General features: G+C 41.0%; 1 protein-coding gene across 4 annotated transcripts in view; it reads left to right on the top strand.

Annotated features, from left to right (window-relative positions):
• PLS1 (plastin 1) overlaps nt 1-26,565 on the top strand; it is a 165,105-nt gene that overhangs the window by 38,359 nt on the left and 100,181 nt on the right. For 3 of the 4 annotated variants that reach the window (XM_068280783.1, XM_068280782.1, XM_068280784.1), the window contains one exon: nt 24,966-25,074. In XM_068280783.1, coding sequence (XP_068136884.1) covers nt 25,005-25,074 — 70 coding nt within the window. In that variant the 5' untranslated portion in view covers nt 24,966-25,004. Of the gene's footprint in view, nt 1-4,084; nt 4,196-24,965; nt 25,075-26,565 lie in introns of those variants that run through there. The other variant, XM_068280780.1, reaches the window with a different exon arrangement.

Raw genomic sequence — 26,565 nt, 5'->3', positions numbered from 1 at the left:
CTGTTAACCGACCAAGCCTTTTGCCTCAGCCTATTGTACCGCAGCCATCTGATATTCCATGTGTGGCATCAGCCTGTTAAACGACCTAGCCTTTGTCTCAGCCTATTGTACCGCAGCCATCTGATCTCACGTGTATGACCCTAACTTACGTTTTTGACTATGATTTATCTGAACCTCAGTATATACGCCTCGTACCTAGCATGATAGTATTCTTACAAATGACTAGCACCTATTTTGTGATTATAGCCAGTCATTGTACCAGTAAGCTTTTGGATTCTGGGAAAAAACTGGATCACCTAAAAAAGAAAAACCTCACAAATATGAGAGAGCATGCAAACATCATGCCAATATTGTTCTGTCTAAAATACCAATCCCTGTGATTCCAACAATGCAAGTCAAGAGTGCTTAGTATGCCTGACTGAGCGGGTGGATGTGGCTGCTGCTTGAACAGCAAGGCAAAGCTGTGGCACAGTTGTCAGCTCAAATTTCAGTGATTTATTACTGCCAGATAAGGGAGAATTAGGTAGCCAGCTATCTCTAAATACAAACAGGGTTAGTTTTTCTGTGTTTTCATTAATTCCTATGCATAAGTTTAGGTCCTCTTTAATGCCTAGTACACACCATACAATTTTCTGTTAGATTTCACCATACAATTTTCTGTTAGATTTTTCTTTTAGATTTTCTGTTAGATTAATTTCTGTAGAGACTGGTCATTATCTCTAGTGCATTGTCTTCTGGCTATCTCCTGCTGAGTAGAACAATGCATAATTGCTAGTGGTTAGATAGCTAATTTCCAACATGTTGGAAATTATCTATCTGGCAGGAAAATCTAACAGAAAATAGTATGATGTGTACCTAGCATTACCTAGCATAATAAATTACAGTTGCCAACTCTTTCCAGAAAAGCAACATGAACTTTAGATTCCCCAATCACTAAGAAGGCGATTAAAATGGTCATCTCTACCTTTAAAAAAGGTAAAGCTCCAGATCTAGATGGACTACCAGTAGAGTGGTGTATAAAGAAAAAGGCGTGTATTATACCTTGTTTACAGGCATTATTTGAGTCTGAAAACACTACAGAATATGCGTGATCCCTTTATTATTCTCCTTCTAAAGCCCAATAAAGCCCTTCTAAAGCCCAATAAACCTGCTAATTCCTGCGAGTCATCTCATTAATGAAAAATTAAACCAAAATATTAGCAATGATTTTAACCAACAGGCTTCAGCAATTTATACGGAAGCAGGAAATTTGGGTACCGGAGAGCAGAGCAGTAGGTGCCCATACAGATATCGTTTATAGCAGGAAATGTGAGCACTGTCTGCTATTTAACATAGTAACATTATTAGTTTTGTTTTTTTTAAATACATCAGTTCATCAAGTTCAACCAGAAAGAAAAAAAAAACACTGTCCTGAACCTGCACATGTGCCAGTTGATCCAGGGGAAGGCAAAAAACCTTACAAAGCGTGGGCCTATCATTAAGGTAAAAAATCCTTACCAACACCAGGTGGCAGTCAGATAAATCCCTGGATCAACAATTCCGAGAATTATTTAGTAATTATAGCCGTGGATATCCTGAAATGCAAGGAAAGCATCAAAACCACTATAAATACAATGCTACTTCCTAACCACTCTTTGTTAGCCATACATCTAGCGATGTATGGGCAGTTTCGACCAAGAGACAAATCTCTCTCATTAAATCTGATAAGAGAGAGATCTGTCAGCTGCCCATACACTATATGCAGATTCCTGGTCAATTTCAGCATGAAATCTCTCGGGAATCGGCCTTGTGCTCCACATACGCCTGCCTCGCCACCCCGTTGCTGTGCTCCCCTAATGTCAATGTCCTCCTGGTGCCCCGTGTAAAGTGTATACATTACCTCTCTGTGGCCTTCGCTTGTGCACCGCTAACTTCCGGGAATCCTCCACTGCATACACGCGTGCCCCACATAGTTTCCTAGTAAGGGTGCGCGTGTGTGACATCACATTTTGTCGCGTTCATCGATTGTCAGGAAATTGCACGCTGTTACCACTGCACACCTGATCTAGCAAATTCTTGCATCAGAAGCATTTCGAGAATGCAACCAATTTTTGCCCCGAAATTGGTCGCATTGTCGGTCGAGCATGCACTTGGTGGCACCGATTTTCATCCAATTGGATTATAACAATCAAATTGGATGGTCGATTAGCCGCCAAGTCGCCTGATGTATGGCCCCCTTAACTGTGAAGGTCCCCTTTCTAAATACTGTAGATGGCAAAACAATGTTCCCCTTATGCAGTTTATCTCCACTTGTCCATTGTACAACCCTAGGGAAAAAAAAAGCTAATCCGCCAAGCTTTTGTATTGCCCTTTATACATGTTAATCAGGTCACCTCTCAGTCGCCTTTTTTCCAAGCTAAATAAGCTCGATTTGTCCAACCTGTGCAAGTGAGATCTTCCATTCATCTGATTAATTTAGTTACCCGTCTTTGTACCCATTCTAGAAGGTCAATGTCCTTGCTATGTGGTGCCTCAAACTGTGTCCCATGCTGTGGCCTCACGTGTGATTTATACAGAGGGAGTAGTAAACTATATTTCACATTTTATGCATCCCAGAATCTTATTTGCTTTAGCCACTGCTACTTGACATTGTATATGGTTACTCAACTTGTTCCCAAACAACTTGTTCCCAGCTATATGCCATTTATTTTATATGGTGCTCTACCATTGGTACATCCAAGGTACATGACATTTATCAACATTAAATTTCATCTACCACGTGCCTTCCCATATGGTCATGTTGTTAAGATCCTGTTGTAATAAGTCACTAATAGTTTGCATAGCAGGTGTCCCTGCTGTTTATCAGGTGCCTTCAGTGGCCAAGTTTACTACTATACAGTAAACTATATTTGTATGGGCGGCTATGGTGATGCCCGATATTTTCTGTTTTTTGCGGTGTCTTATATTTACAGTTTTTTGCAACAGAAGGGTGGGGCAAAGTGAGGTACAAACCAGAGATCAGCTCCCTGTGTACTGAAAGCGGAGCCATGCTGGGTGAATCGTCCTTATTTGTGGATCTGCCCATCTACATCTAGAAACCATGCCCCCTCCTCCTGTCCTATGTTCAATGCACCTGTAAAGATATTTGTCAACTGGCATAATGCAATAGTGAAACAAATCATGTTTCAAATTACATTTATTTGGCTCACTGTGGCTTTTTAGCTTTTATATAATAAAGGTTCAGGGCCGGATTTCTGGAAAGGCCACGGCCTTGGGTGGCTGTACCTTAAGATGGTACCTGGACATAAAAAAGGGCTAGTACATATGAAAGATGAATATGAAAATGGGTAGCAACACATGATCAAGGGAAACAGATCCTCAGGGGAGCTGTTCATGAAAGAATGGGACTGCTGTAAATGGACGACACACATGGCATGGGAGGGGAGATGCTGCACAACAATAAAACATATTTGGCCTAGGGGCACAAAAAGTATAAATCTGGCCTTGTAAAGGTTATGTTTGGTCTGTACATAAAGGGCATATCCAGTAGGAACATGTTGAAAATCGGTTTCCCCTAGTACTCTTATTCAGAGTGTTTGGAGAATGTATTGTATCTCAGCAGCTGGCTCTATCACTATTTTACAAGCATGTGACTGCAAATGTTTTATATTTGACTAAACATACACGTTTAATCTGTCAATACGAGGTACAAACTCACAAAATGCACAAAAAAATGCTTTAGTTGATCATATGCTAATATTGACAAATATTCTGTCTCCTTTAATTATCATGTGTCTTCTCCAAACAGGATACGTGACATAAATCACCTGTCTACTTCCTGCTAGGGTGCTCCTTTTGACAGCACACTGAATGAAGAAAATATTTTATTAATTTGTTTATATAGATAGCGGAGCTCAGATCACACCTTATCATAGTTCATGCACTCCAAACATTGGCAGCACCAGCGTTTGTTTCGATTTCTCATTTCCCTGTGGACAGTGTGTAGACAAGCCATAGATCAGCCTGGGACACACCTACTACTCTGCACAGCTTGGCCCAAAGTGCAAAGTTCTCATGTATTATAATTAACCCATGGCTCTTGGCAGTGTCTTCCTCACTAGCTCAGGCTGCGGGATAAGTCTCTTGTTTGACAGCACAGTGCATGACTTAAATGTACAGTTTCATTGATTCCATCCTACGCCAGCAATTCATTCAGGTATTATCATATACTTTTATTATGCTTTTTGTTGTTGTTGTTGCTTTCTTTACCATCATTTTATTTTGGTAAAGATGTAGTGCATTTGCAGACAGTTGATAGAAATAATCCCAGTGTGCATGCGAAAAGTGCTCTTTTTGAGAGAGATGCTTCATTAGTTAGGTTTTCATTTTTAAATTGTGTTTGCCTCATTCAGTAAGTCTGTTATTGTTTTACTTATCACAAGCGGCAACACGCAGAGTGCAGTAACCTGCACAAATCGTCCATTCCAAACCCATTCTCAGTAGTCCAATTACAGCAAATTCAAAATGTATTGGCTGCTGTGGTTTATTTCGCTTTTTACATCATTATATTTCTTAACTCTCTTAAATGGCACAATGTTTTCATTCAATATGATACCATTTAGTAGGTAACATAATTCTCTACTGTTGATAAATCTTTTGCATAAGCTATTATTTTTTTACACTTTAAGATCATAAAGAAAATCCAATCAATATAGTAACAATAATAATGTACAGTACTATCATTTAGTTGTCTTGTGCCAGCTGCAGGATTTTAAATTATATAAAGATATTATGTGTGTAGTCACAGTATATTGAATGAGCCGGGGTTAAACCACTTTCTTGGAAGTGATGGAGTACTTTGGCTGCAGTAAAGTTTACTGTGTATTATTACCCATTTGAGGCTAGGTGCACACTTAGCAGAAATGCTAGCGTTGTGGAAAATGCTGCATTTTTGCCACTAATGGAAGTCTACGGCTCGCAGGAAAAAAACCCATATCAAAAACGCATATGTGTTTTCAATGCATGCGTTTTCAAAAAAGCTGGTAAGTTGCATGATTGGAAAAAATGCATCAAAAACGCACATATGTCAATGTAAATGCAATGGAATGCATTTTCATGCGTTTTTGTAAAAAAGAAAAATGTTTTCTGATGTATTTCCGCTTCCTATTGTCTTCCTAGAGATTTGCATAAAATGTGAAAGAAAAACGCATACAAAAAGCATATGTGTTTTGTATATGCGAACCGCAAATGCGTTAAAATGCATACAAAATGCTTGGTAATCATATTTGCGGTAAAAGAAATGCTACCGCAAATGCATCAAAAACACAGTAAAAACATTGCAAAAATACACAAAAAACGCACACAACATAAAATGAAACATGTCATAAAACGTGGCCTTTCATGTAATGTTGTGTGCACCTACCCTCTGGCTGGATTTACAGTAGTCCGTTACGTAACGCATGCGTTCTAATGACTGTGAACATACATAGACTTTAAGTGCCTTTGCACATTGTGCGCGTTGCATAACGTATACAATAAGGACATAGACTTGAATGTAAAGCCTGCATGCAGCGATATAGAATAACGTAATCCATTACAACGCAGTACTGTAAACAGCCCCATAGAATTATATAGACAGTGAGTTGACATGCAGGACTATTCTGCAGCACAACTGATGCAGTGTGCAAGAGCCCTAATACAAAGTCTGCTTGCAGAGAGAATAATGTGATCCTTTGCAATGCAGTACTGTAAACAGGCTCATGGAATTGCATGGGCAGTGAGTTGACATGCCACATTATTCTGCAACCCATCTGAGCACTGTAAACTAGCCCTAAAGGGAATAGATATCAACATTTTAGATAACTTGGCTGATCTTTTATTTTTCAACTTGCAAATTGGTAATTCACCTGAATATTTGCAAGCAGAACAAATCCTATAAATGCTCTCATCATGGATTGCATTGTTCTCCTCACAATTGCTTAATCTGAATGCATATATTAAGGTGATGTCATTATTTTAGTTTTCCAAGGTCATCAGATTTGCCTTCTGAGCAGTTTGATGTTCTTATCCATATTTAAAGAGCACCTGATGAGATAAACACGGGAATGCACAGTTTCAATACCACTTAAAACTAGGTTGTGTTCTTCCTCCCCCCCCCCCCCCACTTACTGGAAGGGTTAAGAATTAGGGCTGAAAATCATTGTTACTCTGCAGTCTGAATGCAGACTGACTGTAGAACTCTCACTGATATGTACCGTAGGTACAGGTTGTAATGCTGGTAATTTATGATGCAATTTTCCATCTGTTCGACAGGAATTGGGCAATTATTTCTGACATGTCCGATCAATTACCGATCGAGAAAGGAATCGTTTTTGCAAAGTTATCATCAGAAAATCGATTATTTTATCGATCGGGAGCAGTTTGAACATGTACATACAGGACAGCTTCCCATCCGATTGAATGCATTGTGTGTTCCCATCATTAGTGCCTCTGGGGATCTGAGTCTAGGGAATGGTTATCAAGTTCAAGGGATCTGTTTCCATGGTAGCTGAATAACACCACCATTTTTGCTGCCTTGGGTGCATGAGGGTTTTTTTTTTGTTTGTTTTGCTTTGTTTTTAACCACTTTACCACCAGCGTTACGGATTTCTCCGTCCCTTTTTCCACCCTGTTACCACCAAGGGAAGGAAAAATCCGTACCTGACGCCGCTTCCACTCGCCCGTCCGCGCGCTCCCGCTTGCTTGTCCACGCTCCCCCGCGCTCGTGCACGCCGCCGCCCACTTGCCCGGAGATCAACGAACGGGAAAAACTTTTCCCGTTTGTTGATCTAAGCCCCCCGCAATGATCAGCTGCTTCTACGAGAAGCAGCGCGATTATTGTGTGTGAAAAAAAAAAGTTGCCCAGCCTCCCTGAACTTCCTGCAAGCGTACTTCCTGTACGCTTGCAGGTCGCATAAACAAAAACTTACTGTGGCCATCTTGTGGCCAAATAGTAAAACTACACCCTAAAGCATTTTTCATATAATGTATTTACATTAGTTATACAATAAAAATTAACTCATTACCTCCCACACTCCCCAATTTATTTATTTTTTGTAATTAAAAAAAATTACAATTAAAAAAAATACATAAATAGTTACCTTAGGGACTGAACTTTTTAAATATTTATGTCAAGAGGGTATAACACTGTTACTTTATAAACTATAGGCCTGTAATTAGGGATGGACGCAAAACTGAAAAAATGCACCTTTATTTCCAAATAAAATATTGGCGCCAAACATTGTGATAGGGACATAATTTAAACGGTTTTATAACCGGGACAAATGGGCAAATAAACTTCATGAGTTTTAATTACAGTAGCATGCATTATTTAAAAACTATAAAGGCCGAAAACTGAAAAATAATACATTTTTTCCCACATTTTTCCTATTTTCCCATTAAAACACATTTACAATAAAATAATTCTTGGCATAATGTCCCACCTAAAGAAAGCCTAATTGGTGGCGGAAAAAAACAAGATATAGTTCATTTCATTGTGATAAGTAATGATAAAGTTATAGACGAATGAATGGAAGGAGCGCTGAAAGGTGAAAATTGCTCTGGTGCTCAAGGGGTAAAACCCCTCAGTGGTGAAGTGGTTAAACATTGATTTTAACTTTCAAATACAAAATAGGATTCCAGTAAAGTCCATGTCAGATTAGGACTATAGATACCTTTTGTTTATCTTGCCAGTTTATTTTCTGTTCAGGATTACTTTGAATCTTTTATTGTGTCCATATAATTCATACTTCCCAGTTGTTTCCTGCCACTGGAAAGCACACTATGAATATTGTATACTAGTAATGATGTAGCATGAGATACTGTTGGATTTAACACAATGATCCGTTTGGTAGGTTGGAAACCATGCACCTGGCCACAGGTACACTAAAAGCTATTGTTCATACACAAGTCTCAAACAGGCTAGATTACAGAAGCAAGTCCTCGGAGCAAAGCTGTAACAAACAAATGCTACACATTGTCAGCGGTCAAGTGCAGGGAAAATTACAACTGTGTTGGGAGTTCCAGAGATACAGGCGGTAGAAGCCAAAGTAAAAGTAAAGTAGGCTGAACTCCTAGAAGCCACACTTTAAAGTTCCAATGGGGAGACTTGGAAGGTTAAAAGGGTAGACTGCCTAAACTTTTCCCCAAAAAAGCAGCATTTTTTACTATTACAGTAATAGCTTATATTTTTGGGGATATTGACGTAGGCTTCGTTCCCATTAGGCAACGCGTATGGCGTGGGTTCGGGGATGCAAGTGCACCCGATCACGTGCCATCCGCGTTGCTGTATGTTGCGCTGCCAATCCCATTCATTACAGTGAATGGGATCAGCGATGCGCTTTGGGAAAAATGCGTGCAGCAGTGCAATAGCGCATTGCACTGCCGCGCAGGGTGCATAGTCTGAACGTCAGAAGTGCTCAACATCTCCTGATGTTGTTGTTGATCGCATGCCAAATACGCTGCCGAAACGCACACGGCAGCGCGTATAGCGTGAACAAGGCCTAACAGTTTTCAGAGAACATGATGTGAATATGTACAGTAATTTTACTTCATACGTCCAGGATTCTGACAGGTGAAATCCGTCACAATAAAGTTCCTATACTCGCAGTTTTAATCTGAGAAGTCTAGAATTTGTAGTTTGTCTGAGTTTTAAAGTACAACTGAACTGAGAAGGTTATGGTTGGGTCCATATTTGTTTCCTTTTAAAGTACCATGCAGAAGTACCGTGAGACATGCTAGTAGCGTGACCTGTGGTACTCCAATAGTGCGACCGCTACTACGATAATGCGTGCAGTCACGCTACTAGTGTACCTCGGAGTACTTCTGCACCTAAGTACAGGTAATATTGCTGTGTGTGCACAGTAATATTATATATCTTTTAGCATCCATAGTCTGATACTACATTTTTCTCAGTTTTTTGTAAAAGTCACATAGGCTGTCTCGGGTGGGGGGTATTGGGTTCATAAAGGGTAGAGCATGCACATTATAGAAAGGGAGGCTGCAAATGGAAGAGGGTGCTGAAGATAGGATAGGAAAGCTACATGTGGAAGTAGGCTTACTGACCATAGGGACCATACAGATAAACAGAAAAGGAGGCCCTCTGCTCATAGAAGAGAAGAGATGTGCTTCTGTACATTGAGGAGGGGAGTGCTGTACATGGAAGAGGGAGACTCTGCTATACATGTAGAGAATGCTGCATTGTGAATAGGGGTCCTACTTCACATGGGAGTGGTACACATTGGAGTTTCTTACAGAAAAGTGAGTGAAGAGGAACTCTGCTGCACATGGGAGTGGGAGCTGCTGCATATAGAAGTGGGACTACACATGGAAAGTGGGTGCCACAGGACAGCTGACATAGCAGGGATCAGAAAGTTTAAATAAAGCTCTACTCGTGGTCCAGATGAATCATTGTCTGCAATATTTGGGCAACAAATGTGTCAGGAAATACTAACAGTTCTTCTATAGACAAAGATTTTAGTCAAAAACACAAAAAAAATCATCTTTTTGCTTTGACTTTCTGCCTGTTCCATGATATGGTGATCTTACCACCATAGGTTTGCTTTATTTTCATCTGCCTTGCAATGCAGAATATCTACCGAAAGTCATTTTAAACATTCAGTTGTGTGCTGTTCCAATACTACTGCCTTCCACTCTCATCATTCTGAAGAAATTGTTTTTTCCTTTGTCTTTGTGCAGAAATTCATCTAAATTGTATACCAGTGTGTGAGTTATCATCCATGAATTCCTTGCACAGTAAGCAATAAACTGCTCAGGCCTGCTCTTGTGACTTGATAAGAGTGCTGAGTAGGGCTGCATAGGATACCGGGCTTCATGGCCAAGGTATAAAGTGACAGTGCAAATATTCCTGTCACATTGTACTTATAACATAGTTCACATATTATTGCTGTAACTCAGCAGTCAGCACGTCTTATGGATACACCCCCCACCCCCCAGATATTAGGGACGCTTATTCCAACTGATAGTAGTCTGTAAGCTAGTGGAGTTCTGTATAATGTACTGTATATACTCAACTATAAGTCTAGTAATTTAGGTCTGACTCACTAAATAAAGGTCGACTTATACACGAGTCACAGGCAACACTGAGCACACTGAGTAATGTGTGCACTAATAGTGACATTCCCACTTGCAGCAATTTACCCAGTGCTGAGTGACACTTTCTTGATAAGGGAAATGCCAAGAAAGCCCTGGCCACAACAATTAACAAGGAAAGTAGCAGGGGGGGAAATACAGGGCTGCAGGAAGGGGGGGGGGGCGGGGATAATTGCTACGCTTTAAGGGCAACTGAAGAGAGAGGAAAATGGAGGCTGCCATATTTATTTCCTTTTAAGCAATACTAGATGCCTGGCAGCCCTGCTGATCCTCTGCCTCTAATACATTTAGCCATGGCCCCTGAACAACCATGCAGTAGATCCGGTGTTTCTCACATTATTGTCAGATCTGACAAGATTACCTGCATGCTTGTTTCTGGTGTTAATCAGACAACAATTGCAGCTAAATAGATCAGCAGGACTTCCAGGCAACTGGTATTGTTTAAAAGGAAATACATATGTCAGTGGAATGATCGGCTCTGCTGTCTGCACAGGCAGACAGCTGTTTGACCATTTTGTAAATCTGAGTGCGGCAGGTCCCTGGAAAAGAGACCTGTCTCCCCTCTGCAAGCGGCAGAGTTGCTGTTCTGGGGAGGAATTTGCATCCACTTGTCATGCAAATTGCTTAGCTGCTTCCTCTAATGGCTTACAGTATAAAAACCATTTCTTCCCAGAATTCCTCGCTGGTCATGATGGTTTGTTCCTGCTGACTTACCTGGAGTCTCAGCCTTTGCTAATCCTTGGGAGTGCACTAGGCATTCCTTCTAGCGTAGTCAGGTTGTATTATCTGTTTGCCTTCTACTGTCTGTCTGTTGCGATGTCACCGGCGGCGGTCGACAGGAAATCGTTCTGTATGTTTGGATTGCATTCGCCCTAGCGGTAGTGGCGGTGGTTCCTTCTGTATTCTGCCTTAGGGGTGCAAGCCAGAGCAGCGGTTGCTACTGGTAGCCCCATCTGTCTGTCTGTCTGGATCGCATTCTCCCTAGCGGTAGTGGTTCCTTCTGTACTCTGTCTGGGAGTGTAGGCCAGAGCTGTGGTTGCTGCTGGCTGCTCTTTCTCTCTGTCTTGTCTGGTATGAACGCTTGCTATAGGCTAGGTGTGGTAACCATTTAGCAAGCGTTCGCGTTCTCTATTTTCGTGTTTGTGTTACATTGGTTAGTTAGGGTGCCACGCTTATCACTGGGTGCCTAATGCGCGGTGATCGTGTCTTTAACGCGATCGCTGTTGCGAATGAGTGCGGAGTTCGCGTTTAGCTAGCGTTTGTTATTTTCTTTGACGTTCTGATCATTGTTATTTGCTATGTCTTTCTTGCTACACTTGTGCTCTGTCTGATTCCGTCTTGTGTCACTATTGGCAATCACCACTCTTGCGATTGCGTTCCCACTTCGTTTCCGCTGTTCTGTGTTCTCCGTCGCTGGGTGACGACTAGATTGGTGGATACGCATACATTCTGTTTCTGTGTTCTCTCTCTCTTTAAGGGCTATCTTGCCCTGCATTGCTTCGACTCATGCAATTCCCATCTGGCATCTGTGGCAGGGCAGAGGCTGTGTTCCTCTGCACTCCACAGCTCCATCTGCCGGTGGGAATTTCCCTCTACAGGTGCATAGCACCATAGCTGGGTTCTGTTAAATTACACGCTTGTGGAGGATTTCCACAGTGTCAGCGCACATCTTTTGTGCTGACCACGGAAATAATACCGCAATCGTTACAGTCAGCCTCCATATCTCTCTCACTTCAGGTGCCCTTAAAGGGCTTGGAGGAATTATTGGCTGCACTTAAAGGGAAGGTTCAAGCAAAATAAAAAAATGAGTTTCACTTACCTGGGGCTTCTACCAGCCCCATGCAGCCATTCTGTGCCCTCGTAGTCACTCACTGCTGCTCCAGTCCCCCGCTGGCAGCTTGCCGACCTCGGAGGTCGGCGGGACGCATTGCGTACATTTTTACGCATTCCCGCTAGTGCAGGAACATCAACACATACATTTTTACGCGTTACTGGTTCAATGCGTACATTTTTACGCATTGAACCAGTAACGCGTAAAAATGTATGCGTTAATGTTCCTGCACTAGCGGGAATGCGTAAAAATGTACGCAATGCGTCCTGCCGACCTCCGAGGTCGGCAAGCTGCCTGTGGGGGACTGGAGCAGCAGTGAGTGACAATGAGGGCACAGGATGGCTGCATGGGGCTGGTAGAAGCCCCAGGTAAGTGAAACTCATTTTGTTATTTTGCTTGGACATTCCCTTTAAGGGACAGGAGGGGTTAATGGCTGCAGTACTGTATGCAGGACAGTCATTAACTCCTCCTGTTAATTCTTCCTGGTCCCCAAGTGCAGCCATTAACTTGCTGGGTAGAATTATACTTAAGTCAATAAATTTCAGCTTAAGAGTGTCAAATATTTGAGTCGATTTATACACGAGACCGATGTATATTCGAGGATATATGGTTGTTCCCCAATTTCTTCCGCATCAGTTTATTTAATTTACTTATTTTTTGGATTGCATCTCATTCTTATTTTAGCAGTCCAAAGAACCAAAATATTACCATAGATATTTGTATTTCTGAGTAGGAGACAATTAAGTTCTAGATTGTTAAAGCGGCCCTGAACTCAGAACTTCCTCTCTGCTCTAAATGTTAAGCAACAGTAAATAAATCTGTATTATGCATTTATGCCTGCGTAAATATGTCTCAGAACTATGGGATTGTAGTATATTTGACAAAGACCAAAGTTGCCAAGCATTCTATATTGCTTACCTGGCTTATTAAGGAGACATGACCTTGACTAAGTTGATAAAATGATTTGGAGACATCACTATTGGCTTCATAAGACAACATTACTTAGTGACTCTTATCAATAAATTGCTGATTGTATACATTCTTCTGCTCACTATAAATAGTACCTGTTCTATTTATAGAAAGCACTTCTATTTGTAAAGGGTATTTGATGACAGGGCATTTGCATGATGATGAACATCTGAGGCCATGTATCAAGAATCTCCATTTGAGCTCTCACCCCACAGATTGTGCACCCATTGTTGTGGGTGCTTAAAACCAAAATACAGATACCAAGATACCAATGTTTACCTGGTCTAGTGTAGACACATCTGTGGCAGATATGGTTTTATCTGTGTCAAGAGACCCTCACCAGCCATTTCCTCTCAGTCCAAACACCATACCATACCATACCATACCTTCCCCAAAGACCTTGTTGCTAATTCCCTCAGGGCATCTGATTTGAAGTGGAACTCTTGAATAGCATAACATAAACCTGGAAATCTGTCTCCCATCTCCCAACCACAGTATTAGCTCTGTATTGGTCCAGTGCTGAAATAATCACTTCTATAGAAGCTTTGAATAGTGGTCATCTTTAACAAACTGTTCCCCATCCTCTTCTTGAACCTACAGCACTGCGGTTGTTCTTGGCAGGTTTTGGTGTGCCAGATCAATAGTTATGTATAGAGTGCTGTAATTTTAGAACGAAAACCGGATAAGCTGAAATAAAAATTATAAATAGCACTGGTCAGTGTGCAGGAGAATGAATACATGCAATAAACAAGATATTAATAAGAAGTGATATATGATGTTGTCAGGATATCACCAAACCACTTATCATCTATGCCAAGACCAAATTTCCTGTTCTTTCTACTTTGTGTGTCAGATGGTCACACATCATTATCTGTCCATCAGGTAAATCCACAGAGGAGAGAAAGCAAGCTGCTGACTTCGTGCAATACTGATATTCAAGAGCCCAGATAAGGGCCTTTTCCCACTAACCTGCAATTTGCGATTCGATTCCAATTGCTAACGGATCGCAAAACGCAAGGTACATTAAACTAATGGAAACGGCAGCAGCAGTTTCTACTAGTGCAATCAGATTGTGCTGCGATTTTGGTCCAAGTGCAATCGTCGTCATCCTGCCATGTTTTGGATGCGATTGAGCTCTACTATACTAAGTATAGTAGGTCAATTGCAATTGTATAGTGGTAATTGAAACGCGATTGTTTCATAGTAGAAAAGAGCCCTAATAGATTTATGAAGCTTTTTGATTTATTATAAACAGGTCACTAGCAGTCTATCCAAAGTAAAGAATGGAGCTGGCACTGCACAGGCAGAGAAGCACAAGGATAACTTAAATAAACTCTCAGTTGTCTTTTCTAAACAGAAGAGCAAATACAAAGAATAAGAAACTAAGCTAGGCTAGCTTTACACTGAAGACACTTAATCAGCATCTCTGTTGCCACCCAGATGTTGTGCCATTCAGTGAATTGCAACACATTTATTGCTGCTTTCAATGCACTGCTGAATGCATTTTCAGCACACAGTGCATTGGCATTCCATTCAAAGAAAATCTGTGCTACAACTAAGATGCTGACACAGCGGCCTTCAATTTAAACCCAGCATTAATCTTCATAAGACTATAGCCATACTCATTTTCAAAGAGCTTTTGTTAGTACAAATCCAAAGTTCTAGGAACATAGAGGACCCCTTTATCAAGAAACACAAAGTATAAGCCACTGGCTCAGGCTGAGAGCCCCAAACGAAGCACATCACTGCACTGGAGCTTGTTGCTGGGCCCAATGGCTTAATCTTTGTGCTCCTTGGTAAAGGGGTCCTTCTTGTCCCCGAAATGACGTAATTGTACTAATTAAATCTCTTTGAAAAGGAGTATGGCTATAGTCTTATTAAGATTAATGCTAGGTTTAAATTGAAGGCCGCTGTGCCAGCATCTTACTTGCAGCACAGATTCTGTGCCTCTGTCCCTGAAATGTTGTATTTGTACTAGTGAAACCTCTTTGAAGACTATAGTCTATAGTCTTCATTATGATCTGAATGTCAATATCCCTCATCTTCTAGCTATTAGATCTATACTGGTGCAGAGTGCTATTGTCTGATAAGTTTGAATAACCTAGCATTAAACAAGTCAACTGTCCAAGCACTGGATTTTGTTTGTACTTTAGAATGTACTATTTGATCTACAATTTGTGTTATGCATTTATGCTCATGTGAATATATCTGAGAACTATGGGATTGTAGTATATTTGACATAGACCAAAGTTGACCAACATTCTATATTGTTTGCTTGACTTATTAAGCAGACTTGACCTTGGCTGAGTAGATAAAATGATTTGGAGACATCACTATTGGCTTCTTAAGACAACATTATTTAGTGACTCTTATCAATAAATTGCTGATTGTATACATTCTTCTGCACACTATAAATAGTACCTGTTCTATTTATAGAAAGCACTTCTATTTTATTGCTGTTTATCCTGTTTTTGTTCTAAGCATAAACTTAATGACATTATGTAAAGGGTATTTGATGACTGGGCATAACATAAAACTGGAAATCTGTCTCCCATTTCTCAACCACAGTATTAGCTCTGTATTGTTCCGGTGCTATAGAAGCTTTGAATAGTGGTCATCATAACAAACTGCTCCCAATACCCTTCTTGAAACTGACACTGTGGTTGTTCTTGGCAGATTTTGGTGCGTCATATTAATAGTTATGTTTAGAGTGCTGGGGGGGGGGGGGGTGCTCAAGGTAAAACTTGCACTGGGGCCCATAGCTCCTTAGCTACGCCACTGAGAAAGTCTGACCTCTCTAGTGAGACTACACATCCTCTTAGGTTCAAATACCCTTTACACTATATTATTCAATGTAATTTTAGAACAAAAACAGGATAAGCTGCAATAAAAATTATAAATAGCACTGGTCAGTGTGCAGTGTATATCTGAGAACTATGGGATTGTAGTATATTTGACAAAGACTTCTATATTGCTTTCCTGACTTATTAAGGAGACATGACCTTGACTGAGTTGATAACATGATTTGGAGACCTCACTATTGGCTTCATAAACAACATTATTTAGTGACTCTTATCAATAAATTGCTCATTGTATACATTCTTCTGCACACTATAAATAGTACCTGTTCTATTTATATTAAACGTTTTATTTTATTGCTGTTTATCCTATTTTTGTTCTAAAAATAGACTTAATGACATTATGTAAGGGTATTTGATGACAGGGCATTTGCATGATGATAAACATCGGAGGCCATACAGTATATACACCTTACACCCTAGGACTAGGTGCACAATCTGTGGAATGAGATCTCAAATAGAGATTCTTGATAATAAGGGGTTGGCAAATTTTTAAACTTTGATTCCATTTTTTAAAAACAGCATTATTTAAGGTCCAAAATACAAAAGATTTAGTTGGGTACCCAGATAGTATTACAATGACATTTGGGGTGACATATATAAGGGTTGCCCACTTCAACCTTATGCCAGACACACGCACATGATTGTGCAAAATAAAGTACTACTAACACAATGCCATGGAAGATGATGATGATATATAAATCAATAATAATAATAATTACAATAGAAGTATAATACAATGCTTAGCATTCCAAGTCGGGTGTAGACTGAAAGAGAAAACATTTTTTTTTTTGGGGGGGGGGAGGGTGTTACAATAGAACTTTTGATACATTCATCATTACTGAGACCATTTTCCTTTAAAAGGAAAGTGGAGTGATAGCGGTTTAAAAGAACTTTTTTTTTTTTTTGAGGGGGGGGGGGGGGGGGTGTCATTTCTATTTGCAGCTCTTAAAGCAGCAGTCCTCTGCTGTGTTTTGCATACATAAACAAACAAACAAACACAGAACATTTATATCGCGCTTTTCTCCTGGCGGACTCAAAGCGCCATGAATAACATTGTTTAACTTATGCACATTCCCAATAAGTCTTGCTAGACAAAGCTGCAGAATGTAATAATTGAGCCTGCCATCTCGTTTTCTGCAAATTCTGAAAATGGCATTACCTGCATTTGAAAGTCTCTACTCCAAAGCTTTCTGCATTAGATGGTTGAGGAGTAAATGTGGCTGTGGGGGTGGGGACATTTGAGGGTTAGCTATTTCTGTCAACAAGTTTATGGCGTGAATAGCTGACAAAGTAAACAAATGTAAGTAAGCATGTTTCCAATGCGAGCATACTGATACCTTAAAGAGAAGAGGAACTGTCACGAAAATCTTAAAATGTAAAACGCATACAAATAAGATGTACATTTCTCCCAGAGTAAAATAAGCCATGAATTTCTTCTCTCCTATGTTGCTGTCACTTACAGCAGGTAGTAGAAATCTGACATTACCGACAGATTTTGGACTAGTCTATCTCTCCATAGGGGATTCTCAGCATGGCCTTTATTCTTTATAAAGCCACTCCCTGAAAAAGATTTACACAAAGATGCTGGCCAGCCTCCCTGCTCGCTGCACACTATTTTGGCAGTTGGACGGAGCAACTGCAATTCACTAAGTGCTTTTAAAAATAAAGAAAACCCTGAGAACCCCCCTATGAGAAGATGGGCTAGTCCAAAATCTGTCGGTAATGACAGATTTCTACTTCTTATTGTAAGTGACGAACATAGGAGAGAAGTAATTTATGGTTCATTTTACTCTGGGAGAAATGTACTTCTTATTTGTATGTGTTTTAAATTGTAAGATTTTTACGACAGTTCCTCTTTAAAGTGAACCTGAGATGAGAAGCGCAACTCGGCCAAGCTTTTGAGCTGAGTTGTGGAGGACAGGTGTCACCCGCGGAGACTGCGAGGGACGAGCGGCCTCAAGGGGGCTTAAAGAATTAAGTATTAGAAATGCTGCATTAATTAGAGAACAGGCACAGATAAATGGGCTTTATTAGAAAACAGTCAAAACCGTGTAGGGCAATCACCAGTCAGGCTTGGTTAGTAACAAATGGATGTTGGCAATGGGAAGAGGAAACAGTAAAGTCAAGCTCGATAACAGATGAGACAAACAGAAGCAGTGTCAGCAGAGAGCGTTGGACCAGGAACTGATAAGGCAGCACCCACTGCATCCAGGAAAGGATTTATATACTGTTCTCAGCATGCACAGTGCTTTGTGAAGGGTAAAAATGAGCACCCATAAGCACACATAGGCAGTTATAAAGAGATACATGATAGACTGCTCACACCAGTTCTTATGTTTGTGCACATCCCCAACCACAGATAGAACACCTTGGTCAATGGCATACATGCAAACAAATGCATGGTACCAGGATGCCCAGCAACACATTAGAGTATATTACACCGACTAAATTGGACTGATACTTCATGAGTTCATAAGCAAGGCATATACTGTATGTTCATATGTATAACTAGCTGATGGCCCGGCATTGCCCGGGTATGTATTTGGCTGGTGTTGGCTCTAACCACTTTTTCTAACCCAACCACACAGTTACTCAATGACCTAGTATGTGAGCTTTGCGGTCTTTGGCATCAATAATTTGCATTGAAACAGAACAAATCTGATTGGCTATGGCTCCACCCCTTTTTTGAATTTGAACCCCAATACCCAATGATCAACTGTACCAGGTTTGAGGTTTAAGACTTGTGCCATTAACAGAGCAAGAATGGCAGCAATTGAATATTCCCCTTGAAAATCATTAGGAGAATTTTGATTGGCTTTTGTAGGCTCCACCCACATTTCTGAATATTAATCCCAGTCACCCAGTGATCAACTGTGCAAAGATTGATAACCCTACCATAAAATGGTAAAAATTGGCTGCAGTTTACATTTTTCCAGTGAAATTTGTATTTGTCTCCACCTACTTTTTGGTTATGGGGATAAAAATTATCCTATATTTTATTCCAGGTAATGTGATATGTCTGCACCATTTAAATCGAATCATTTAAATCCTTCAGGCATTGTTGTGTGATTGAGTAACAAACATCCAAACTTTTGCATTTATAATATTAGTGAGAAGCTCTTGTAGTGCATTATTAAAGTGAAATTCCATTCTTGTTGAAAAATTGGTATGAACATGTATTAGTGCTGCACAATGTTTTTGTAATTTGATATTACTTAAAATGACCTTTTAATAGCAGTTTGCAGCTGGCAATTAATTTCCAAAATTGACTAAACCCAAGTTGCATTATTTTTCTAGTGCAGAATCTGTACACTCTGTTGTACAAGTTTTCAGTATAGATAGCCTAGCTACGTTCCTATTCCTGCATAATCCAACAACAATTGTTGCTTACGTTTTACCGGTACTTACGCCAGTATAGTGGTGCGCGTTGCGTAATTAGCCATTTGTGCCGGGCAATTTTGCCAACTTTGTACAGTGAATGTTTTGCACAAAAATAACTGCAACATACAGAGACCTATGCTGGGAAGTGGGAACTTTTGATGCAACTTTCCATCCAATCGACGGGTATCGGACAATTATTTCCGACATGTCTGATCTGCTTCTGATCGATAAAGGGATTGATTTTCCAAAGTAATCATCATAAAATTGATCCCTTTATTGATTGGAAGCAGTCTGGACATAATACACAGTACAACCTCCCATCAGATTACCCGTCACTCGGACAGCAAGTTGCATCATGTGTCCCCATCATTATATATGATTATGTAGGTTAAACCTAACCTAGAGTCAGACAGTTTTGCCTCCATTTAAATGTGCCCATACATCTAGCGATTTTGCTGTACGATTGACTATTTGATTCTATCACTTTATCAAATCGAGAGAGAATTGAGTGTGTTCTAGTATGCCCGAACAATGAAAAGTGGCTGATATCGGGTAGAATCGACCAGCTTAGTCAATCGAGCAGGATGCAAGATATCGGTCGATTGCACAGGAATCGGCTACTGTTCACATGTCATTTGATCGATTCTGAATCGATCTTTGCATTCAGACATTTGGAGGCACAACATTGGTTACTTGATTAGTGAAAGTGAATTGCATAGGATATCGCTTGTAGTGTACGGGTCACTAGTTGATTGACTTTCGAACAACCATACTGAAGTCCATTCCCCAATAAAGTTGATCGCTTTGTCGATTGAATGAGAATCGCTAGTTGTATGGCTACCTTAAAAAACATCATCAGTGCTCAGATCTATTGAGCCCTGGCAGCATTTGTCAATACAGATAAACACAAACAATAATCAATTTAACTCTCAGCCAAAGAGCAGCAAAAGGCCAATCTGAGCACTGATGAGGTCTTTTACATTTCAAAGGAGGTAAAACTGTGTGACATGTCAGATTGAGTCAACAGAATCATACATAAGTATCTGTATGTTACATTAATTTTTGTACAGTTCTGACGGAGATCTGTATAATGCCTGAAGAAGAACTTAAATGACTTACGAGGCGAATATTAGAAAAAATATTAGTTACCTTATTGCAATATCAGACCTCAGGGCAGACGATCAGTGCCTCCCCTGTCAGTTTCAGGTGCTCTGTTATCTAAATCCAGGATTCATTACAGGCCCCGACCCTCTGCAGGGTCGCCTGAACTGATGAGATAAGAATTGCCGCTTTAAACAGCAATGTGTTACACTCGTGGCCGCCACATAGCGGCTCCCTCCCCCGCTGTGAGCCGCTGCTAGGAGGGAGCCGCTGCTATAGTAGGCAGCCCTGCCGGTATCATCCATTCACACGCCGCGACCTCCCTTCCCCCACCCGCCGAGCAGCCAGCACATCTACTCTACCCCCTTTTTCGGAGGAATTCTGGCATGCTGACATGCAGTCACTGAAGAGCCGCTGGCTCATATTGAGTAGAGAGTCACTGAGGAGCCGCTGGTGAGCCGGCTCACGTACGAGCGCATAACAAAGAACCGCTGGTGAATCAGAATTTGTATTCTGATTCACCAGCGGTTCTTTGTTATGCGTTCGTACGTGAGCCGGCTCACCAGCGGCTCCTCAGTGACTCTCTACTCAATATGAGCCAGCGGCTCTTCAGTGACTGCATGTCAGCATGCCAGAATTCCTCCGAAAAAGGGGGTAGAGTAGATGTGCTGGCTGCTTGGCGGGTGGGGGAAGGGAGGCCGCGGCGTGTGAATGGATGATACCGGCAGGGCTGCCTACTATAGCAGCGGCTCCCTCCTAGCAGCGGCTCACAGCGGGGGAGGGAGCCGCTATGTGGCGGCCACGAGTGTAACACATTGCTGTTTAAAGCGGCAATTCTTATCTCATCAGTTCAGGCGACCCTGCAGAGGGTCGGGGCCTGTAATGAATCCTGGATTTAGATAACAGAGCACCTGAAACTGACAGGGGAGGCACTGATCGTCTGCCCTGAGGTCTGATATTGCAATAAGGTAACTAATATTTTTTCTAATATTCGCCTCGTAAGTCATTTAACGTTTGGAAACCTTGCAATAAACCATGCATGTCAGTCATTAAAGGTATTACACGTATCCACATTTGTTGGCTTCATGGCTTGATGTCTGTATTTCTGCTCCACAACTCACACTGGACCTGGACATTTTTCATTGTCTTATATATTAACAATTATGTTAGAGTGACTTTCCTATGCTGAAGGTCACATGCCCAGCAGTAACTGGACTTTGCTCACATACAGTATGCTTATCCATGCATTTACATGTTATTTCAGATAGCTGATAGAAGAATGCTGAAGTAATGAGGTGTAATTACCATAAACGACGTACGCCTAGCTAACAATTGCAATTCTTTCCATTAACAACTGTTGGTGAAATCCCATAAATATTTTCTGTGTCTGAAAGGGCATAAACCATCATTTGAAATGTTGAGAATTGAATGGATGTGTAATGGCAGACATGGCAGAAAGTGCATTATACAGTAATGCTTCAATTGGTTGTCTGATTGTCTCCTGTAGCAGTTTTATTCTTGGCTTCATGTGACAGAAGTATAATCAGGAGTGAGGTGGGCTTTACCTTCTTGGGTGACAGGGGGTGGAGCATGAGCTCTGCAATGAACTCCAAACTGCTTTGTTTGCAAGCACTCTACTTCTTCTAGCTGCATAATGTGCTGTTTGTAATTGCCAATTCTAGGAACAGCCTACCAATTGACATAATGGACAACTTGTGACCAGAGATTATTGGATGAAAAGCTTTGATACAAAGAAACAAATATAAACATACAAAACATGCACACCTCTACCCAAGTACTAATTCTCAACAGTCTGTTCTAGTGGCTTTTATAGTGTGCAATGGAACACACAATGTAAAGCACATGACGCACATGGGCCACAGGCTACATACAAATCAGTGGTAGTGATAAGTACAAATTTAGCATAATTGTAATTTTGCATCATATTTTGCAATTATGATGCAACATTTTGCATAAAATCGTAATTAATTGTATTTGCAAACGTAATCAGGAATCATAATTTTGCAATGCCGCGTAATATTTGTGTAATTTTGTGCCGACTTTAGCAGTCAATAGCAAAACGCCCATACAGGCACCCAAAATGCTATGTATGTTAAGAAGAATAGTCGGAACAAGGCAAAAAAAGACCTTGTAGTTTTTGAGAAAAAATGCAAAGGAAAAAATATTTTTAAACTGTCATTTTTCTGTGTTTTAAAAAAGCAATTTTCCTTTGTTTTTTAGAATCAATTTTCTCAATGTAATTTTTGAAAAAAAAGCCATTTTAAAATGCAAAAACTTCTCAAAAACTACAAGGTCTTCTTTTTGCCTTGTTCCCACCCCTCTTTTTAACATGTGTAGCAATTTTGGTGATGATAGCATGTATGGGGGCTTTGATATTAACCTCTAAAGTTGGCAAGAAATTGCACGAAAATTATGAGAAATGACGAATATATTACAGGAAATCAGTTGAATGTGCAAATCATACTTGTGTATGGCCTTAATTGCAAAATGTTGCATTATTGTAATAAGCACATTACGATCATCGCTAATCAGTGGGTTGAATCTTGATTATTTAGCCCAGGTTTATCTCAAGCTCCCACTCTAGCATGAATCCACTTGTAATAATTTAAATAACAGAAAAATCACGAGTTTATAGGCTCAAAATGTACAGCGAAACATGTGCATGTTGTACAATTTTCTATGTGATATATTTTTTTTATCATTTACTGTCCAGTATTACTATTGACCTTATTGGTTTATTAAAAGTTATGTTTTATAGTGTGTAATATACAGTATTTCAGGCCTGTAAATGCATAATTTTTCTGTTATTTGAAGTATTGCTAGTGCTATTTGGGGGTGGACTTTTTTTCACTTTCTAAATAGTCATTGCATAAATCCACTTGTTCCATTGAGTTCATGAGGAAGTAAAACAACTGAATACAGAGAAATCTGGGGGCAGGGCCGGGCCGAGGCATAGGCTGGAGAGGCTCCAGCCTCAGGGCACAGAGTAGGAGGGGGCGTACAATTCATTTAGCTGTCATTCCTAATTGTGTTTGAAGCAGAAATAAATAAGAAAAGGGGATACATAGCAGTGACTGCAAGCCAGATAACTAGATATTAAGGTGTTGGGGAGGTTGTGGGCCCTGTGGCCCTCTTAGTCTAATAGCAATCAGTGTGTGACAGCTGGAGTGGGCGGGATGGAGGGGCGCACTTTAGTGTCTCAGCCTTGGGTGCTGGAGGACCTTGTCCCAGCTCTGTCTGGAGATTAAAAAAGAAGCACCGCAATGACATATAGTAGAATGTACTACATTATTCAGGACACCCAATGTTACATTAATTATCCTGCATCAGAAATGGAGTTCGAATTCAGGTGATTGACATTCAAAAACCTGATATTGCCAGTAACCACACTTCAGCACCGAGACACATGGACAGCGTCAGGGGGAGTTCACTCATTTGCGCTTCACATTGTGCTTCATATGACTTAGGTGAAGCACAAATAAGTGCAATTTTAATTATTATCCTCTTGCTGCCTGCGTCAGGCCGATGGGCGTGGGTGCGGTGGCAGCCCCAGGACCTCCTAATGCCGATTGACGTAAGACCCTTAGGGCCTGTTTTGCATGAGATTGCGCGCGCTGATGGCGTGCATCTCCGCTGCCTCCCAGCGGTAAGCGCCGCTAGGAGACTGTTAGATGGCGAAACCTCCATCTAATTACCCCGTACAGCGCTGTGATCTGAGGCAGCGCTGTATTGGCAACGGCCTTGTGACACGGCTGTCCCCTCTGTAGCTGTGGAAGTGATCCGCTGTCATCGGCTGAAGCCTATGACAGTCAATCATGTTGATTGGCTGGCGGAGGGGAGAGAGGGAGGCAGGAGTTAAAAAAAATAAAATAAATTGTAACATTTCTTTACATTTCTTTATAAAATAATCAGATAAATATTTGTGGAAAAAAAAAAACATCTGGGGGGGGGGGGCGATCAGACCCCACCAACAGAAAGCTCTGTTGGTGGGGAGAAAAAAAGGGGGGGGGGGGAAATCACTTGTGGGACGGCCCTGCAGTGAGGCCTATTTGAAAAAAAATGGCCTGGTCTTTAGGGGGGTTTAACACTGCGGTCCTCAAGTGGTTAAGTTACATTCAATAAAGTTCTTTTTAAACACAAAGTATTTTGCTGTTAATAGTACAATTATAAAAAAAATGCCAATTGCCTGCTTGGAACACCAGACTTTAAGCTTCAGTAGTAAGTGAACCATACACTGAGAACACACATATAGCCAATGGAGGCAGAGAAATTCATCTGCATGCATGTTTTGGATCCATGACTGAGAGACATTATAGCCAATGGATCAACATAGCAACCAGGCAACTAGCATTTTCAGAAGGAAGTCAACAATGGTGGCAACTGTAGTCCATGTCATTTCAGGCTTCTATAAGCGCACCGATTCTGACCTGTTAAAATAATAAAACAAAGTAAATTAGGAATATACTAAAACATCAGATGAGATATATATTAAAGGAGATTGTTATGAAGTTGCACTGGGTTTAGCACTAAATAAGAGTAATATTCATTATTACCTATTTTAATGTCAGTCCCCATATTACTATGTGTTGATGTACCCTTTATAAAAGGACTGTGGCAGCTCTGGTATTGTTATGTGTAAATTTAGCCTACTTTCTTTTCCTCCTTGATCTCAGGTATAGCCTCTGGGAGTCCTTGCCTGACTGTCATTGGACATGGCTAACAATACGATTACTATATCCAGAGAAGAGCTAGACGAACTCAAAGAAGCATTTGACAAAGTTGGTAAGTCTCATCCAGATATATCTTATCATTATTGTAAAATATGAAAAGTATGAAATTGTTATATTACTTATGATAACATATGACACTAGTTCTCATTGGTAAGAGCATGTTTATTTTCAGTTTTGTGTGTGTTTGTTCTGTATAACTAGGTGACTTCGGTCTGAACAGAGAAAGCATAACACTTGGTGGACTGTTTATTATCTGCAGTCAGATCATGGCATTTTTATATAGACCGCAATCTTAATTGCGGCTATAATGGTGGCAGGGGTTAATATGGGCACCTGATAAATAACAGATGGAAAGGCGGTGCAGATATCGGTGGGGATTGCATGGGGGTGGGGGTATGTTAGTGTTAGGCTTTGGTAGGGGGAGGATTAGTGCAAGAAAAGTATTAGGAGTAGTGTTAAATATTGGCAGATTTTGCAGTGGGGGAGGGGTGTTGGTTTGGATTAGGTAACATTAAGGCTTGTGTGGGAATAGGATTAAATTTAGCAATAGTAACATTTATTTATTTATTGTATTTATAAAGCACCAACATATTATGCAGTGCTGGACATTAGTTAAGGTTACAAACAATTTTTAGGGGTGATATACAGCAATAAGACAATACAGGTATACATGCAAACGAGATCACACAGCACAGTATGAGTACAAGGTAATGCTTAGTCAGTCACTGGATGGGAGCATGGAGATTAGGCCAGTCAAGTTCCCTCAAGAGTTCATTCAGATCCATAGGATGGGTGTACGGTGATGGAGGTGCGTGAACAGGTAGGAGACACAAGGAGGACCCTGCCGAAGGCTTATAATCTAGAGGGAAAGGTGGGGACATGAACGGTAGGGGACCAGAGTTCATCTGTGGGTTTGGAGCACCAGTGAGGGGGGTAGGTCAGGGGGGGGGGAGTGCCATATTGTTGGAGAAGCTCTTGAGAAGTCCTGGAAGCGTGCATGGGACTGGGTGATGCGGGGCGTGTGGGGGGGGGGGGGGGGAGGGGCGGTCAGGCGAAGTTCATTAGAGGAGCTGAGTGAGCTGCTAGGTGTGTACCTCTGAGTAAGATTGGAAATGTAGGTTGGACAGATTTGTAGGCCAGACACAGTATCTCGAATCTGATTCTGGACTGGATAGGAAGCCAGAGGAGGGATTCACAGAGGGGAGCTGCCATGGTGGTGCGATGGGTGGAGCGGACAATTTTGGCTGCCGCGTACATGAGGGACTGCAGTGGGGCAATTCAGGTCATAGGGAGACCATACAGAAAAGCATTGCTGTAGTCAAGGTGGGAAATTATGAGGGAATGGATGAGGAGTTTGGTGGGGACAGAGGTCAGGAAAAGGCGGATCTTGCAGATGTTGCTGGGGTGGAAGTTGCAGAACTTTGTGAGGTTTTGGATGTGAGGGGTGAAGCAGAGTGTGAAGTCCAGGATGACACCCAGACAATGGGCTTGAGAGGTAGGGCAAATAGTAGTGTGGCTAACAGTGACATGCACATCTGGGAGG

Source organism: Hyperolius riggenbachi, chromosome 4 (genome assembly GCF_040937935.1).
Source record: "Hyperolius riggenbachi isolate aHypRig1 chromosome 4, aHypRig1.pri, whole genome shotgun sequence".
Taxonomy (NCBI): domain Eukaryota; kingdom Metazoa; phylum Chordata; class Amphibia; order Anura; family Hyperoliidae; genus Hyperolius; species Hyperolius riggenbachi.
Note: the sequence above shows the minus strand (reverse complement) of the source record. Positions and strands in the feature narration are given on the sequence as shown.